The sequence below is a fragment of the Larus michahellis genome, chromosome 12 (genome assembly GCF_964199755.1).
Source record: "Larus michahellis chromosome 12, bLarMic1.1, whole genome shotgun sequence".
NCBI classification, from domain to species: Eukaryota; Metazoa; Chordata; class Aves; order Charadriiformes; family Laridae; genus Larus; species Larus michahellis.
In genome coordinates this window covers 14,247,635-14,266,736 of record NC_133907.1, presented here as the reverse complement: position 1 = coordinate 14,266,736, position 19,102 = coordinate 14,247,635, and the positions used below count along the sequence as shown (strand labels likewise).

At 38.2% G+C, this 19,102-nt stretch overlaps 1 protein-coding gene across 27 annotated transcripts in view; it reads left to right on the top strand.

The window, feature by feature from the left end:
- The window catches only part of PTPRT (protein tyrosine phosphatase receptor type T), a 461,815-nt gene that overhangs the window by 123,796 nt on the left and 318,917 nt on the right, over positions 1 to 19,102 (top strand). For all 27 annotated transcript variants that reach the window (XM_074605564.1, XM_074605565.1, XM_074605563.1 and 24 more), the window contains exon 2: positions 2,901 to 3,026. In XM_074605564.1, coding sequence (XP_074461665.1) covers positions 2,901 to 3,026 — 126 coding nt within the window. The remainder of the gene's footprint in view (positions 1 to 2,900; positions 3,027 to 19,102) is intronic.

Here is a 19,102-nt window from a genome sequence, read left to right as displayed (position 1 = left end):
CTCACCTGAGTCATTACTTCACTTCTAATTCTGCTTTTTTGACACCTTATAGCAAGAAGTGGATGGAGACTCCCCTCCTCTTGGTACCCGAGATTCACAAAGCCAGCCTGCTTCTCTGAGCCCTTAAAATTGATTCCAGTTTCTTCTCCTTGCCCTCATTTCCTGCAAATTCACCCCTCCAAATTCCCATGCTGTTGCTTCTAGTAAATTAATCCTTCTAGCTTATTGCCCTGTCGCTCTGCATTTGGAGGTTTCTCCAGTAACCTTTTCTTTCTTTAAAATGCAGATGTCTTCTTGCTGCTTTTAAGGCTCTCCACAGTTTATTCTTTCTTTTCTCATCCAGTTATACTATAAAGTTAGCTTTGACTTTCAGACAAGGCACTGTAAAGCTTCCTCAGGTGTTGTCTCTTATCAGCGGAAACTCCTAGCTAATTTCCAGAAGTTCTCACCATATCCCCTTTTCAGCTCCTCCTCCAACTTTACATACCTCAGCGTGTATAAAATAACCTGTTTAGCTGATTATACCAAGATATTGACAATTACATTCCCTGTTAAATGAGGACTGCTACCCTGTCTTTTGCTGCTATGGCATGTTTTGCTTCTAGGACTTTGTAGCAGCACCTGTGCAATTTTCTGTGTGTACATGAGGCCTGTTACAATTGTTTGGCTCAGAGGATTTGTTTACAATCCGTTCCAAGTAATACCTCAGAGACAGCACTGTTATTGTGCACTGCAGTATGCTGAGCAGAGGCTGTGTGGAAATGCTGTGTGTCTGAAGTCGTGCTATTAAAGTGAATCTATCAAAATTAGAATGCCCTGCTTGCCGACTGAGAGCAGAGTATTTGATATCGTCTCTCATACCCAGTTGCTGTGAAAAAGGTGACTTTCAGTTGCATTGCATACTCCCACACAATCCAGAAAACCTTTATTTTCCCTTAGACATTTTAATGAGCATATTTAATATTTTGAATTTGAACTCTTTCACCTAAATTAAATTAAAAAAAATTAGGGAAACAGTTTAAGTGTAATCCTGCTCATTCTGACAGCTGGGAAAGCTTCACAAATACAGTAAATTTAAAGCAATAATTATTAAAATATTGTAAAATAATGACACTTTAGAAATATTTGCAGTGACTCTACTGAAACAGACAGGCAAGTTTGAAAGGGTCATAAAAACTGCTGTAATCAGATCCTATTTATAATGAAAATGTATAATATACCAAATTAAATTGTTATTTTTATAGGACAAGATTGGTCTTTAAACTTTTCTTTAGCAACAGAGGATTTTGGGGTGTCAGGTATTCTATCCAACAAATCCTTCTGGTATATACTTAAATAGAAATAATATGTGAAGTTTTTTAGAGCAACATAGAAAACCAGCTATGGTTGGAGTGCATGTAAAGTCCTTTAACAGAATAAGGATTTAATATGTATTAATGACATGGTATATATTTGTGTTTGTCATTTATGAGGAGGTCCATAATAACTGAGACAAGTTTGGGCTTTCTTGGGAGCTAGAGAGTAGAAAATACAGGTGAAAACTAAAGAAGGCCTCAATGTCCCCTGTGTTGGATAATTCTTATTGTAAAGGAACCACAGATCACCCGTGTACCAGCTGTTTGTTGTGTGTGTGTCAGCAATGCAGCCTGTGGGAAGGAGTAGAGAGTCAGGAACATCTCTGTGTGTATAACTCTGATTAGTGTCAAGAGCAATTGGCAGTTTGTCTGGCAGAGTAAGTTGGTGTTGCCTTGAGCATTGCTCAGTCCTTGCAGCTCTGAAGTGTTAGATGTGTCCAGTTGACTTTGGAGGACTAGTATCTGCAGAGAAAAATTATCCTTGTTTCCCTAAGAGAGAAAACCAAAGCAGTACAGAGACACTGTTGGTGGGATTAAGGTCTAACTGAAAGACCCAGGCTGCCTGATCTAATGGATCCAGTACTGAGAAATGGTTGGCAGACTAAGTTTGGGTGGATGTGAAGAGGAATGTGCCTGAGGTGTAACGTAAGGGACACTAGCGTAGGAATATCCTACCAGGGAATAAACTAGCTTGATTTGTCTGCATGACGCAAGTTTTGAAAATCTGCGTTGGCATACAAAATTTCATCCCACTGTTTATGGATTTCCCTCGATTCACAAGTGTTCAGGCAGCTGCCAGGTTATTTATGACAGTTAACTACTTCCAAGTATTTCAGGAATTGCAGTAGGAAAGATCACTTAGTCAACAGTCTGGAACGTGTGAATGCTAGTTGCTATCCACTATTTGTTTTTTCTCTTGTTGTGAAGATGCTAAAGGATTGCACTCAAAAGTGCTGGCTTGCAAGACCTTGAGGAATGGTCATTTGCCACACAAAGCTTTACGTTGTTATGCAAAAGAGATGATTAAAAGGAAGGTTGCATTTCTGTAGGTGTAACCCAACCTTGTGTAATTTAAGGCTTAAAAGCAAAAAGTGAGGATTCACGGTAGGAACAGTGATGCTGTGCTTTTTTACCATTTGTGTTCCTTCTTCCTTTTTTTAATTTTTATTTTTTTAAATATCTGACTTGGAGTTTTATGTAATTAAGCATCACTTACTGGGATCCAAACGCAAATATTCCTGCATGTGTGCATCATGTGCAATTGTCCTTGAAAAGGTAAAGACAAGAGGTTGAAATAAAGGGAACTAATCTAGTAAATGGTAGCGTGGAGCGAAGAAAACACAGGCTTCCAAAAGATACAAAGAGTGTAAAGTTAAAATACATTTTCTGGATAACTTCTCTGCTGCCCAAAATCTAATATGTGGGAAATTAATTTTATTTTTCCTTTTACCTTTGTACTTGGGCACAAAATATTAAAGTAAATGACCTACCATGAAGAGATCTAAATAATTAATACAGGAACTTACTCATTTTTCTTGTTTTTAGGTGGTTGTTCGTTTGATGAGCACTACAGTAACTGTGGTTATAGCGTGGCCTTGGGAACCAATGGATTTACCTGGGAGCAGATCAATACCTGGGAAAAGCCAACAATGGATCCTGCTGTCCCAACTGGTAAGTAAGAAGCCTCAGCAGCAGGGTGGGGTGTATCGTTCTTTGAGAAAATCAGCTGTTAGTTGTATATGGGTGTGTATTGGGTCTGGGTATCCACAACAATGGGGTAGGATTTTATTCAATGATAAAAAGATTATTTTAAACACAAAAGTCATCTGGCAACCGAATTAATAAGTGCGAGATGGATTTTTGCAACATTTACCATTTGATATCCTTGCTGAATCCTTTTACGCTTCTTATTCCTATTTTATTCTTTATTCCTGCATTTAACAGAGAGAAGATGTTTCAGTATAATGTTCTAAAGTTTGGCCAGCTTTTTACACATTTCGGGATCAGAGAGCTGTCTTATTTTGGGAGATGCATGTTTGAGAGGCCAGAAGAAATAAAGTTTTGTAATGTCTGGGAATACTGGACCGTCTAATTACTATTTACCTCTTAACTGACAGCTTTTAGTTCTCATTCTAAGACAGACAAGAAAATTCTGAAGGAATTAACTGTAGTAGCTAGTGCTTGCTTAGGCTGGGATTTCAGCCGGTAAAATTTTCCTGTGTAAGAAAAATTTTTCAGTGAAGTGAGTTAGCAGAATATCAGATATGCTAACATATATTGAGAACATCCAATAATAGCATAGTCTTCCATGTGATACTTGGAATATCCTCAGAAGAGCTCACAGTATTGGTAATTTCCAATAGTTTTGTTTCTTATTGCAAGAACATTATATTGTATATGGGTGTATATGGGAATAAGTTCTCTAGCCATTATAAAGTGTTGTGGAATGCTTTGTTCACATTGGAAAAAAAAAAAACCCTTGTTTTAAGAAAGCACAGAAAATTTTTTTAAAAATCATAGGTTATCTGTGTTCCTTGCCACCTCAGATAGCGGTGCAAGTCCCGTTAAAGCTGGGGACACAACAGCAAACATACCTGATCAGCCAGTTAAGACTTTGATTTCAGTCCTAAAAAAGAAGTATTTGTTCTGGTGTATTGCACTCTGAGAAGCATGAGTTACATGGCAGAACCAGAATATAATGTTGTTCAAGAGGTATTCTTAGGCCTTTAATTACTGGAGGAAGAGACTTGTAATTGCTGGCTGCCTGTTAAGGATCCGTGTAGAGCTGATAGAACAATAGCTCCCTGCCATAGACATTGATAGCCCAGTCTTCATCCCTGTATGCTCCTTGTCAGTAGAAAACAAGCACACAAGATTCCAACCTAGCTGTGGTTGCTCTGTCATCAAAGGTTGGTTAAGTTGTTTTGTTGTGTTTTTTTTTTTTATTTATTTACAGCTTAGATAGGAATTTGTTAGGAATGGGATTTGGCTATGACATCCCCAAAGTAGTTAATTGTGAAAGCTATAGTTTTCTGGTCTTGTCTGTGAGAATGTATTACATCACTCTGAATGTTGTTGTTTTTAATGATGGCAATTTTATCTCTATAGTTTCTCTGCTTCTACCCTGTTGTGACCTATTCCCTGTCCCTGGTAAAGACCTAGTAAGAGAGAGACATGACAGATTTTTGAATTAACTGATCCCAGTGTGATCTGAAGGAATAGGAATATACACAGTTTTGATGCAATTTGGAAAGTAAGGAATAAATGGGAGGGCTTACGGGGCTTGGACTGGATGAGTTCAATACTTTGTCAATATCTTCCTGGCCTCCATATGAAGGTGTGTTGTCATCTGGTGTACACTGCAACCCTGCAGAAATCCATAGACAAACAACAGTCTGGAATGGCATGGTAAAGCAAATAAATAAACAAGGCCCAAAATTACAACGTAATTTTTAACAAGGCTTTCAGAATTATCTTTTCTGAAACTAATTAAATACAGATAGGTGTATGTTTTGTCCCTTAGTACATCATTCCATGATATCTAGTAGCACTAATAAACATATAAAGACGTTAGAGCATCTGCAAATTTAATAAAGGGTTAGACATCAAATAAGAAATGTAGAAAGCTTTATTGTAGAAAGATGCAAAGGTAAAGCAGCCTTGGAAGGTACTGGTAAAGAAATGTTATCTAAAGAGACTTTAACGAGCATAAGGGGAAATGACTCAGTTCCTCATGTTACTAATTGATGTCTTAGGACTATTCCCACAGAACAGTAGGCAAAATCAGTAGGTAGAAAAAGATTGACCACAGCAAATGTGTACAGAAGGCTCTAGTAACAAAAACATGTTTTCAAGAGCTGTCCAAATAATGCTAACCTTGAAGTAAATTACAGTGGTCAATTAGACTGCCCCAAGCTAGCAGAGACGTTAGAGCTATTATTGATAGTCTGTATTGCTGGGTAGAATCATAATGCATGTTGTTTGTATTGGTTACTCATTGAAAATCTGTTTTATGAGAATAGATATTTACTTAAGATTCATCTAGTGGCAAAGCCAGTTGAATAAACTGATGAACAGCAAGTTCCACTCCTACAAGCAGGGACATCTTTAAAACCAGAGTACAAGAACATTGGTGATGGTGACTGGCTTTCCATTCCATATAATTTCTCTGCAGCAGCTGAAAGCAGCAGGGTGTAAATCTACTGAGCTACAGGGCGTGAGAGGTGGTAACAAAAAGGTGTTTATGGAATAAGCATCTTCTGGTGGCCAGCTGTGGCCAGGAAAGCTCCTTAGCACCAGGAGTGACGACAAGAGTGCCAGAATGCGTAGGGTTCTGAGAACGCAAGCAATAATGCAAATTCTCTTCATCAGGACGATATTTTAGACGCTACCTTATTTTTGTAGCTGGAAATAGATTAAAATACTATATTGTGAAAATAGTAAAAACAAAAAGCTAGCAGGTATTAGGTTGGTTCAGTGATACTAAGTAAATCTGCAGCACAGCCTGCTGGGAGGCATTGGCAGAAAGCATGGCCTGCCCCCACCCTGGCCAGCCAGCCTACATTAACATTGCTGTCAGAGCTATTTTCTTCTGTAAAATGTATCGGCTTTCATAAGTAGCAGCAGGTCCCTTTGAATTCAACCAAGCCACAGAATTCTGTCCTCCTGAATACTAATGATAATATCTAGCACTTTTTACAGTACTTTTCATCGTTAGATCTTAGAGTGCTCTTCAAAGGAGGTCAGTACCATGAACGAGGGCCTGAGTCTATAGTGCTGTGTAATTCTCTGCTGACACATTGCTGCAAAGGTCTCTGCCCAGGGATGACTTTCTAGTCTTTATTTTTCAAATTAAAATGTCAAAAAAAAAAAAAAGGGGGCGGGGCCACAATTGTTAGCAATGTAGAAGTTTGTAGGCAATTTTTTTTACTCCATTGCTAGCAAATAAACTGTTTTCCATGAATTCTATGATTAATTCCTTAGGGCTGGAAACAATGTTAATTGGGGGATTAAGAACCAGATGTTTGTTGTTCTGAATAAATGTTTCAAAAACATGAAAGAAATGAATTGTAGGTATCCAATTCCCAGACTTTGGTGGGACTCTCATTCCGCCTCATTGCATAATAGCAGGAGTGATTATAACAAAATATTCTTTAACAGATGGGTGTTTACTTAAGCCTGAATACCCTCAGTGATGAGTATTCTGCAGCCTTTGGGCTGCTTGTTCCACTCTGAGTTATAAAGATTCTCAGTCCTTTATTTTCCTTTTTATGGCTTCATTATTTTTTGTTCCATCTTTGACTAGGGACAATAATCAGTTGTTCCTCTCTTTTATAACCTCTTCTATATAGTTGCATGCAGTTAAGTCTTTTTTTTGCAGGACTAAACATGACCTAATCCTTTTAACTTTTCTTAATTCACTGTCTCATTTCCTTCCCTCTGCCCTATGCCTTCAATCATTGCTTTCTTATCTTTTTCGGGTATTTGCCTAAAGCTGTGTTACCAAGCAGGGATTCAGTATTCTGCATGAAAGTGCTGGAGGGGCACAAGACTTTAATTCTGTTATACAAGTCCGAAGTACAGCAAGTAGTTTGCTTCTGCTCCTCTTTATTTCCATCTCGTAGTTTTCGTTACTCTTTTTCTGTAAATATGCAGTCATTGTGTGCCAGTATTAGATGATGTGAGATGGACATGGCCCTTTATTTTGCGTTGGATCACAGAAGTTATTTCCTTGGGGGTACAGTAGGGCCTGAGCTTTTCTATGTTTTTGAGGCAGATACTTGGTTAGTACAACAAGGAAATGTGTTGTGTTTAAACTATCCAGACAGAAGTACTGGCCTTATTTTTCATGTTACAACATTGCAGCATTCCAAGGACAATAGACCTGCCTGCTCTTGCAGCAGTTGCAAAAATAATTTAATAATGAAAGTATTTAACACTTACATGTTCAGAGTATTTTACCATCATTTGCTAATTAACTCCAATGGAGACTTAACCAGGGCTGACTAGACTGAAGTAATTACTTTAATTGTATTAAATATGATTCTACTCTGAATACAAAGCCATCGTGCCACGTGCCTTTCTACAGCAACGTTCCTTGGTGTTAGATCTCAAGTTTGCTTTTCTGAAGTTTCCCTCTTCCAAGTTAGCAGATGAGCAATTAGCACAGAGGCTGAAGATCTGGCCCCATCTGCCTGACTGCTCACTTCCCGTCATGTATGTAAATTGGCACTTAGTGTAAGTGCCACTTTACTTTCTGTATGTGTGTGTTATATATGCATAGATATGTATCTGTATGCATGCTCCATATCACTGCTGTTTCTTGCTGAATTGCTTTCTAAGAAGACATCCTATTTGCCTAGGAAACAGAAATTTAGATACTATGAATTTAGGGATGAGCAAAATGCTTGTAACGAATTACAGTATTTAGGTATATAGAGTTGGAGTTGCAATGCTTGTATGTTATGTAGCAAGTGCAAATTGCCTGCCTTATTCCACAGAATCCACAAATTTTCTGCAAGAGAAGCAGGACCTGTTATCCACCGAAGGTGTTTTTGTGGTAGAAACAGATACATTTTTCTAAGAGCCCATCTTCCTTTCGATGTCTAACTCATGACTTGGAAGATGCAAAACAGTTGTGGAAAAAGCCACTGTTATGTAGTTTTATGGATTTTGTGTGTGTATTACTGTAAAGCTTAAGAAGTGGCAGACAACTAGTGTTGCACCAGTTGCACGTACTTTCTTTGTGCTTCTGCTGTTTACAGTTGAGCTGAAGGATTTGAACTGTTTCATGGTGCTTCGGTAGACTATGGCAGGTTAGTACCAAATGGCTGCGAACTACACCACTAGTGTTCATGGCAGTTGCAGCACTGTCAAGTCTGGTACCCCCTTCAGAGATCTAGTTGCTCTATAATCTTCTCTCGTGAACTTGGAGGAGGAGTCTGTACTGAATCCTCTTAATGGTGGACATTTTGAGATAATAATTAGCAAGGTTAAGGCACAAATGGGTTCTGAGTGCTTTCTCAGTCAGTCTGCATGGCCCAATAAAGTGAATGCAGCTCAAGAGCCCTTTAGTGTGTGCAACTCACTACTTCCCTTGAATGCACTGCACCACCTCACTGAGAGTTGGTAGCAGAATTTTTCTTTTCTGTTGCAGCAGACATAAGGGATGTCTCCTTTATGTCTCCTCCCACGTGTAATTGGGTGTGTTCTTTTGTTCCAGTAACTGGAGGGCTCTCTGAGCTTCTCACTGGAAGAACAGAAGGGTTATCATCATTAGTGTTGCTTCGTGAACTACTCATTTAGCGGATGAGCATCATAGACATGATGTATATATGAATACCAGATGGCTAAATTCTTCTTGGACTCGACTGAGCTGAGTGAAGTTAGTCTAATAGGCCAAATGCTTTCCTATGTCACCTTCCTGTTTTTGTTGAGTAGGACTATGGAGTTACAGCATGAATGAATAATTAAGAACTAGCTTTCCTTGAGGAAGGTGATAACCGTCTATCTGTGCCCTCATTGAAGACGGGCAGGATCCTTTAATTTTGTTCAGGAGATTACTGATTTGAAGTGTTAATCTCTACAAAGAAGAGAGAACCTCTGTGCATAGGTCAGACATTTGTCTTTTTTGCTTCAGGCTAGAATGAATGCCAACAGGAGTTGGACTCGACGTTTATAAATTTGAAAGGTGATGTGATACAATTTTTCTGTGAGTGTATTAATTCTTGCTTACAAGAAAATAAACAAACTTGTTAAAGGAATAAATTAAAATTCAACTGTGTACATGATGAATCATGATCGAGTTTTGTCTGAGAGGGGAGAAAGAAATTTGGCTCAGCTGTCTGTATATCATTTTTCTCCAAAAAATATTTTTTGCAGGGGAAATTACTAAGAATGACTCAAATATGCTTCTCCTCACTCTTTCACTTCCATACAAGTAAATACATTAGTCTGGGGATAAGTAATGAACTCAAAGTCATTTCTTAGCTTTTAATGTCTAAGCAGAAAGGGATCTCTGGAAACTTTCCCCAGAGCATTTTTATTTTGCTGTTTACTATACAGCTTCATGTCTCTCTTTTGGGGTTCTTTTTTATAGCTGCAGTTGTAAATTGTTCCTCCCCATTTCCAGAACTTCATCCCTATTTTACATAAACCTGAGTTTTGGGGCTTGATTGCTTAGTTTCCTGTATTTATTTTAGTTGGGTATGCATGAGAATGTTGAGACTATGGGGAAAGTGTGCTATTTTTGCCCATGCATGAATATAGCTTTAGCAGGAATGTAACCTTGCAAGCAACCAGAGGGAACTTTTTCTGCACTATGGCCTTTAATTGCTCTATCTTACTCTATCCAGTAAAGCCCCCAAAAGCCATTACTAGAACTGACCGTAATGCCTGCTCAAAGCCCAGCATTAGGATTTAGATGTCCCTCAGAGGAATGTGTTGTCACTAATATCTCATACAAAGCCTGGGTTGTCAGTAACTAAATTATACCTGCCTTAGTGTGTAATTTTGCTTCTTCAGGCAGGGAAAGCCAGCAATGAAGACCACAAGCAATTGCTGCTTTTGGACAGAACTGATTTCAGTAAGGTAACAACTTAAAGGAATTAGGCTTAAGAGTGATTCTTACCAAATATTTGCTTTCTATCTTATGTTGCTGTGTTCTAACACCAAGTAGAACCTTTCTTTTGTGATTAGGCATACTAGTTCTGGAGGGAACAGAAATAGTGAGGGAGGATTTGACCTAAGTATGTGTGAAATTTCAGACCTGTAAGTTAAGATCACACTTAAAAGCTAAGTAGTTAGCTAGCTATTCCATGATGTAAGATGCAAGAGTTGATTTAATTAAGAATATTTACCCCTCTGGAAGCCTTCTGCTGAAGGGAAGCTACATCTCAGTTCTTAATACTTTGTCATTCATATTGTAAATGTGAGATAGAATTTCTCCTTATATGCCACTGAGAGAGGTTAGCGGAAGCATACTTCCACTTAGATGTGGATGGTACTTTGGTACTGAAATCAAGCTTAGCAAGGACGTGTAGACTTCTCTGAACATGAATGGTATAAAGAAATGTTATCAAAGGAATCCGAAAGAATGACTTCTAGGAAAGCCTTTTAATGACCCTGAAGGGATTGCTGTCTGTAGGGAATACATGTAGTTACTGCACCTTGATGTGTTAAAATGGTACATTTGAACTGTTGTCGGTCTATTTCAGATCCTCTTCTGTGAAAGCTGTCAGAAACAGAGCTGTTTGTGAATGTCGGGACCTTTCCATTATCACCATTAGTGAGACTATGACACCTTTAAAGCACTGCCATAACATCATTCAGCATCACTCTAGGAGGAAGGACAAGAAAGCCATTCATTGTCGTATGTGGTTTTCCTCCATGGTTTCAGTACTGAAGCATATTAATTTTTCTGAGCACCTGTTAGCTCTAGCAGGAACTGATGCCTTTCAGCATCCTAGCACAGTCTGCATTTTTTGTAATCTATTATTTTGAGCTCTATTAGGACATGCTGTCCAGATGCCAAGCGTGAGTTGAAACTGTTTTTTGTTTGAGAGACAAGTTAGGGAATTGTATAGCCACACCAATGGAAAAACATTTCTCAGTAAAAACTTTTAAAGCTTCTGGAGTTGGGGAATAGAAGGAAGAGAGGTTTCTTACAATAGATGAAATCTAGTTTAAATTCTGTTGAAATCAGTATGGTTGTACTGAAGCAAGAGTAGAATACAAAACAAGCTTTGATTAAAATCTTCTGTTTTAAATACTTATTTCTGTGGAAATTCTTTTTGTAGTAAGGGTCAGATTGGTCGTTTAATGCCCCTTTGCTCATATTGGAAAATTCAGAGCAAGAAGAGAAGCATGCTTAAGGAAGAACAGGAGTAAACAAGGTGCATAGGTAGAATGAGGGATGGGGAAGGTCTTTTTGGCAAAGATGGAATACTAAAAATGATACATGTGAAACTAGTGGATATTAAGGAACAGAGGAAAAGCAGTGACTAAAGTAGGGAAAAAATGTTTCGGGAAGAATAGGTAGATTCAAGTGACATTGAAGGAATTGACAGGATTAGGGAATATCGTATGTCTAGCGAGAGCTTAAGGCATTTGTCACAGAACCTCCTCTCCATTGGGTATTTCTTCTTTATCCTGGAAGGTTGGTTAGCATACTAGAGATGGAAAAAGCCAACCTGACAGAAGTTCCAAGAGAAGAATCACCAGAGAAATCCGCATGGGGCAGATGGACAAAGTCAAGATAGACCAGGTTTGAAACAAGGAAGGAAGGAGAAAGTTATGAATGAACAGGCAAATGCTGACAGATAAGGATTTACAAAATGAAATGCTGAGAAAATTGTAGGCAAATTACTCTTCAGAATTTATCCAAGAAAGCAACTGAGGCATTAAATAGGCATTCAGACTAGAGGCTGGCAGAGTACAGAAAAGGCAAAAAGTGTAGTTAAGGCTGTTGCTCAGTCCCTCGTGCTTTAATAGCAGAGCCTTGCTAACTCTGTCTGTATGAATTTTCAGCTTTTTGCAGTTGCTTAACATAGTCAGAATTCTCCTGAAGTCCCTTAAATTCAGTGGAAACTGGGTATAATCTCCTACAGAGACTGTATGCTGTGGTGGATTGTCTGGCTAATGCGCTACTTTTTTTCCCGTTTGTCTTGTTTTTCCCAGTGAACTCTTGTCTTTCTCCTTTCTTACTTTTTTCTTTTTTTACTTCTATCACAAAACCATCACGCCACTTAACAGACTCTTAGCATTTGAGTACAAAGCTATTGTACAGTATCTAAGATTCCAGTGTTATGAATTATTTAGCTAATGCTGTTTCTTTACCATAGGCCTGATTCAGCGTATAGTGAAATAAATCTTTCACTAGGAAAGTCTTTCTACCAGCTTCAAAATAAACACAATGGAGATTCATAATGAGCAGTGTACGTAGTCTCGATTTTCAAATACTTCCCTATTTAGTTAGCAGGATACATATTGTTTGGATGGAATGGTAATAACAACCCCTGTTCACTGGTTCCACTGAGAATTGTTGCTATTGGGAATTTGTGGGGGGGAAAAGAAGAGTTCATTTTTTATGCTTAGGAAATATTAGCATTTGCTATTTCCAGTGTTAGATATTTAGTACATGTGTAGTTTGGGACATGAAGAATACTGGCCTTAAATAAGTCTGTCTTCTGAAAGTCATTTATACAAGTGCAAAAGTAAGTTGATAGCAACAATATTCAGATATTCTCATGGGGAAAAATAACGTATGCATCTCCTGCCTAGGCAATCCAACCTCCTCCGTATCATTCACCTCTTTTAGACGGGAGTGGAAACTGTTGTGGTTGAATTCCTTTGAGATGAAAGTTGTAATATTACAAATTATCATTTGTTTTCAGTATTGACTAGAAAAAATAAATGCAATTATGTTTGAATGTTGAAAATTAAGGAAAATAAAGCAATTGTATGTGTTTGAGGATCTTTTCAAATGAAAAGCTGTATTCACTGAATTGTCATCGGCTGTTTTTCTTACTGTCATGTTTCATGATGTGAACTCTCAATTGAATGAACAGCTGCAGTAAAAATGGCACTAGCCAAGTCACAGGGAATTCACAGGAAATTGAGACATTTCAGGCTGTAACACAAGCCCTTTTGGGCCCTCATTTACCTTGAGAAATACTTGACTTTTTATTAGTATAATGTCTATAAATACAGAGAGGTGTCAAGCCCTTGTTTGCAGTACTTGCGTTTCACGCTTTGGGTAGGCCTCGTGGAAACAGAACAGAGACGCTTCACTGTCACCATAGAGAGGGTTTATATTTCTAGTTGTGGAAACAGTTTTTTCTTCTGGTATACTACTTCGGATTCATTTACAGTGCAAGCATGAAGGTAATATGAAGGAAATGTCAGTGTTGATCAGAAGGTTATTCTAAGGAAAGCGGAATAGGAAGCCTACAACACAGCTCAGGTGTCTTAAGAGCCTTCTTGCTTCATCTAATTCTTCTAAAACAAAACTGTACTTAACACTAAAGATCTGACCACTTCCCTTTGATGTTTGAAAATACCATCTATTGTCTGGCATGGATGTTGGCTGAGTGAGGCTGTAATCTCAATGGGTGTTTTTACCCATCCTTCCCACTATGCCTGTGGCGCACACAGCAGCATAAGCTGTGTGTGGACGCATGCTGAAAGAACAAACTTAGAGGCAGTAAGTGGCCTGCCATCTTCAAACCCACAAAGTAGCGGAGCTGGTTCTCTGATTAATTTTAAGATGCTTTAAAACAAATGTTTTATGTACTGAAAGTTTATGCAGCGTTTCCATTTTTTAATTTACTTCTATAGCACACATCTTTAATGCCCAAGTTAGTAACTCTAAGCAGTGTGATTAACATTTTTACAGGATAATTGTTACTGACACCTTCTCTTGAGTCAGTCTGCTCCATAAACTCAGGCTTAGCTACTCACCATTCAGATACCACATGAAAATATAAACTCTTCAAAAGTTGCCTTTCACTCAGTCCCTTTCTTGTTTTCTTGTTTTTCTTGTACGAGACTTTTTTGTATTTCCTTTTTCCCACAATACCATCTTCATTTTATAATCTGCTCCAGTTATAGTAGTGAAGATTGAGCTGTGAAGAATCTTGGCAATAAAACGCAAATCACCTTCTCCTTCACCTCCAGCCTAAGTAGGATATAATCAAGGTATTTAAAAAAAACAAAAACAAAACAACAAAAAAAACCCCACAAAAAACCCAACCAAATCCCCCCCCCCCCAACAACAACAACCAAAAAACCCAACCCCAAACTGTGAACTAAATTAACTTCTTGCTAAATTTAATGCCGTCTAGGGTGGCTGAGAGAAGATGTACCATGGGTATTGCTGTGCATTCTCATGGCCAGTTTTACTACTCCATCTGTCCATAGCAGATAAATGTCTTTCCCCTTTTCAGTTTTATGGGTTTAAGTTGTTTAGCAGCATAGTTATGGGAATATTCAAAGGAGGAATCATAACCAGAAAAAAGTGTTTTAGCTTAGTTCTCATTAGCTGTTCATCTAGAACAGATTGCATAGGATGGTCTTCTGGAGTGTGTCTAATTGCTGCAGCATGGTAATTTAATGGGGACACATTTTTATAAGCTTGTTTAAGTGCATCTGTGCCAACTGACCTCGCAGCTTGGTGTGCAGCGATTCAGCTCTAGAAACCAGAGTTTAAATAAAGGATTTCATTTGTGTGGCCCACCCCTTTGAACTTCATTCACTGTTATATATTTGTTTGATTTTTATATGGCATCTGGCATCGCTGTGATGTCTGAACTAAAACTCTTCACCCTCCATCCCATTTGCTATCCATAAATGTTTGTTGTTCTTCAGTCCAGCTTTCAAGTCCAAACAATCCTGTTCCCTACTTTTTTTACCATTTTTCTTTATGTTCTGAGCTTTTCTTCTCATATAACATTTGTGTTCCTTATCTCATTTTGCCTAGGAACTAAGCTTTCCTCTTTTACTCAGAAGTGTTTTTACATAGAAACAGACTAAGAAGCTTTGAAAACTGTTAGCTCCTGCAGCTCTTACCACACTATTTCCATGTGTCTTTTCTCAAGACCTTGTGTCAATTTCCTTTTCTTGTTTGTTCCCTTCTTCTTTGGCCTCAGGATTCTCTGTCAGTCACAGCCTCAAGTCCAGTGAGCACAGATCTGTAAAACTGTTCCCTTCAGGCTGCCAGTAAAACAGGACTTGCATACTCTGTTGCAGCTCTGCTGAATTGGTAGAGAAAGTATTCCTCAGCCTTGTAGCCTTTAAGTGAGAAACAGGATTTCAAAAGCTAATTTGCTTGTTTTCATAGCACAATCTTAATTCTACAAGGGAAAGAAGATGATCTAATCTAATTTAATTTTGCTTTTTGAGAAGAAGGGAGATCACTTGGCCAGCTGCTGCTCTGAGCAAACATGGAGCATGCAGGCTACAAGATAAGCTTTGAACTTTATCAAGTCTCTCGGCAGTATATGCTAATGTGTGCTGTTGGGAGATTTCTGAAACTTTTGCCTCTTATTGTATAAATTAGTGTGCTGCTCCAAATGAGCTGTAGCTCACTGTAAAATAAGTGAGAGCCGTTACACATAGCACTTTCTCTGTCCCTGATGCTGTAGTATTTGGGCAGGGTGAACTGTGAGGAGGTGTATTTGGTCTGATTTGTGAAATCACAGTAGTGCTGTCTATTTTGATACTTTTTTATTTTTTTAAACTTTAAACATAATCTCTTCTATTCAAACTGTTCATTTGTTAGAAGAGGAAAAAGTGTGTGCTCCAGTCCTGTGTTTGTAGAGGAAGCCTTTTTCTCCCCAAATATTTGAATTTCTAACAGATAAGATAAGGAAGCATCTCTGGAGCTTCAGTGGTCATACTGAATTTACCTCTAGACTGTGACAAACTCCCTTGAAAACCAAAACCAATACAATTTATAGCCTCAGGGCTCGTAAACTAGTATTCCCCTGAGGTGAATTTGTTGTATTCTTAAATCTGCAGTTTCCAGGTGGTGTAAGTTTGCCAGTAAGTTACGTTAAGTGTGTTAAGATGTGGTTTCATGTCTATCACTCTTAACGGCAGTCTTCCACTTTTGTCCTGGAGGCAGTGCCTCAGACCTTCTAAACCTTCCCTTGACTGGAGGTTGCCATCTTTGCTTCCATCCCTCCTGTGCATCCCCAGTGTGAGATCTGGTGTCCCATGAGATCTATAGAGATGTACTACAAGGTGCATAGTGTTGGTAGACAAGTTATTTAGCCATGTACAATAATACAAAAGTCATATATATTTTCGAAAAACTTGGAGCTTTGTAGTGATTACCATCTTAGCTTGCTGATGAGCTCATCAGGCTAAGCTAGCATCTGTGGAATAAGTAGCTTGCAATGGCTCTCTGCATTTCTTGATCTTATGTGCAGCAGTGGTCCAGGCTGCTTGGCAGACATATGCCTATTTTCAGAAAAATAAAACTAACCAGGGGGTTAAGATACAGGAATTCTGTCGTATATTCTTAGATGTACAGCAGAAGTCCAAGACTGTTCCAAGAGAACAGTCCGTGTTACAGTGCTTGAGAGACATCATTGCTGCCCTGTACTGCCACCTGAATAAGACACAGGTGAGAACCAATAACCTATGGGATAACACTGAGTGGGGGTCATGGCGGACAGTACATTAAAACTGCTTACCCGTGTTGGGAGGTTACGAATGTGTGGAGTTGGTATCTTTAGTCTGTCTCACTGCCTGCATTCCAGACTTCCTTCTGTCTTCACATCTATTTTTGCAAATTTGCAGTCTGTTAGGACAAAAAGCTTGACTTTCTCTTTATTATCTAATCTTAAAGATATTACGATTTCATACATGTGGTTTAAATTGGATAACTGACTTTCTCATCACCTGTTTTGAGAATCCTAGCAAGCACAGGTCCAGACTACAGCTTCACATCTAGTCTGTCCCAATGCTAAGCTTCATACATCACATGAGTGTCTAGGTTATATTTATTCCTCTTAGACATCTCTCTAAGCAAAGAGATCAAAATATTTAGTTAGAACCTTGATATTGGCTCAAAGACATATGTGAACTGCTCAGAAATTCTTGTTTGGATTGAGACATACTGCTCTGTGAGAGCCTTTCTGATACAGGCAATACTGAGAATTATTTTGGTTTTTTATTCTATCAGCTGTTTCTTTACATTTGTATTTCCCTTTGTCTGAGAACTTAAGAAATAGATGAATCATCAACATCCTCTCTTCGAAATAAAAAGTTCATAACTTCCATATTAAAAGCAAAGCATTGTGTCAAGTCCTTCATAAGGACCCCACTCAGTCTCCATCTTTTGTGGAAAAGGAGAAGCCACTATCACTTCTAGCTGAAATTAACTTTTTGCTCAAATTGAAATCAACCTAAGGATTCTCCCCTATTACTTTTAATTAAAGGAATGTGACCAACACTAGTCACCCTACAGCTCTCTACGCTTAGCTTTTTTTTTTTTTTTTTTTTTTTTTCCTCTTCAGGTAGCTGCCTTAATCCTCTCACCTGCATTTCCTGAATGCTTTTTCATTATTCCAAAAGTAAAGGCAGTAAGTATTATCTCACTTGATGATAAATATATTTAAAATTTTTTTAAATTAAGTTCAGGTATGAAATCTGAGAAGCATGCATCAGGGTCATAAATGTGTAACTTAATAACCTATACAGAATTCAGTGGGCTATGGCAAATTTTCTACAAGCACAGATCTATGCTGTGTATTTGATGCGTGTGCTCCCATACATCTGCTTTAACTTACAGAAAGTGATAAAACCCTATCAACCTTAGAGCCTATTCCATACTTTATTTAATAGGTGTTTTTAGGCATGGACTTAAGTCTTTTCATTCAGTTCAGATACATTTACTACTGGAAATATGCTGACTGTGTAAGTGGCTCCTTGTTTGAGTTAAGCGATAGTAGCTCTTCCCTTTTGTGCCATGTCCATCAGGCTGAGACTTCTTGTGCATCTATGGTATAATTCTGCAGTAGAATGATCTGTAGGGCTGTAGAATGTGTACGCAATTTGCAATTGTTTTTTTCTGCCATTACCTCATCCTGCAACATGAGATTCAAACATCAATCTATGTTTTTTCCTTGCTATTTACATCACTGGAAAAAATAATGTTTTTACAAATGGTAAGTTCAGGTGCATGGGTGAAAACTGTAGGTTTGATAGACGTCTTTAGTAATTAGTACAGGCATGTAAGCTAATTTTTGATTAGCTAAAAGTAAATGGAGAGTTTGTTGCAGAAGTGAAGGAAATTATTCCAGTTTCAGTAAACACACAGGAAACTATCTTTTCCATAGTCTTTTCACTGCAGCTTTACTTCAGAATATTTAACAGTTCAAAGTACCTTAGCTCTAAAAATCCCATAAATAACATTAATTTATTTTTTTTTCCAAGATACTGGTATAACTGCAACAGCAGTCAATCAACATTACAGTAGTGCAATCTTATTGAATTTCTGCCAGGAATGTAAATGAGAAACCATTCTGTTTTAAAAGCTTCTGCTAATATAATTAATTGCATTCATTTTCAAGGTGATGTCTTGCTTGTTTGGGGGAATGAGCAGTAGGGGATAAAAAAAATGGAAATTTCATCAGTGATTACAAAAGAGATAGGGATTTACTAATTGCCTTTTGTCGGTTCCTGACAGTTTGTATCTCTTACCAGTGTAACAATCTGCCTCAAGTCACTGAAAACATTTGTGTGTTGAGAGATTAGGAGAAATATACTACAAGTAATTGTTTAGTTGTAAATTTGTTGGTTTCTTCCATGGGGAACTAGATTTTTCTCCTGTGCTTTGTAGCTTTGTAGACCGTTCACCCTGTGAGCCCTGTGCTTTAGATAAAAAATGTGTTCTGAAGACCTTAAGTGAGATTTTGGCGGAGCAGAATGTATTTGGGAGCAATTCTCTCTTGCTGGGTGCAGTTGAACAGAGCCCCATTGGCACCTGTGCCCTCACGGTTTCACCACCAGGAAATACTAAAAAGGAGTGATTTAAATCAATTGAACAAAGGGACTATGGGCTGCTGCAGATTCTGCATGTGTCCCCATATTGCTGCCTTATCAAAACTCAGTCTCACACAAACTAAATGAACAGAATCAGACTTAGTTGTCTCATTCAGCTGCTTGCTACCTAGTAGGGCAGCAGCTCACCTACTGGGATGACTCCTGGTTCCTTTCTTTCTTTACTGCCATGAAATTTT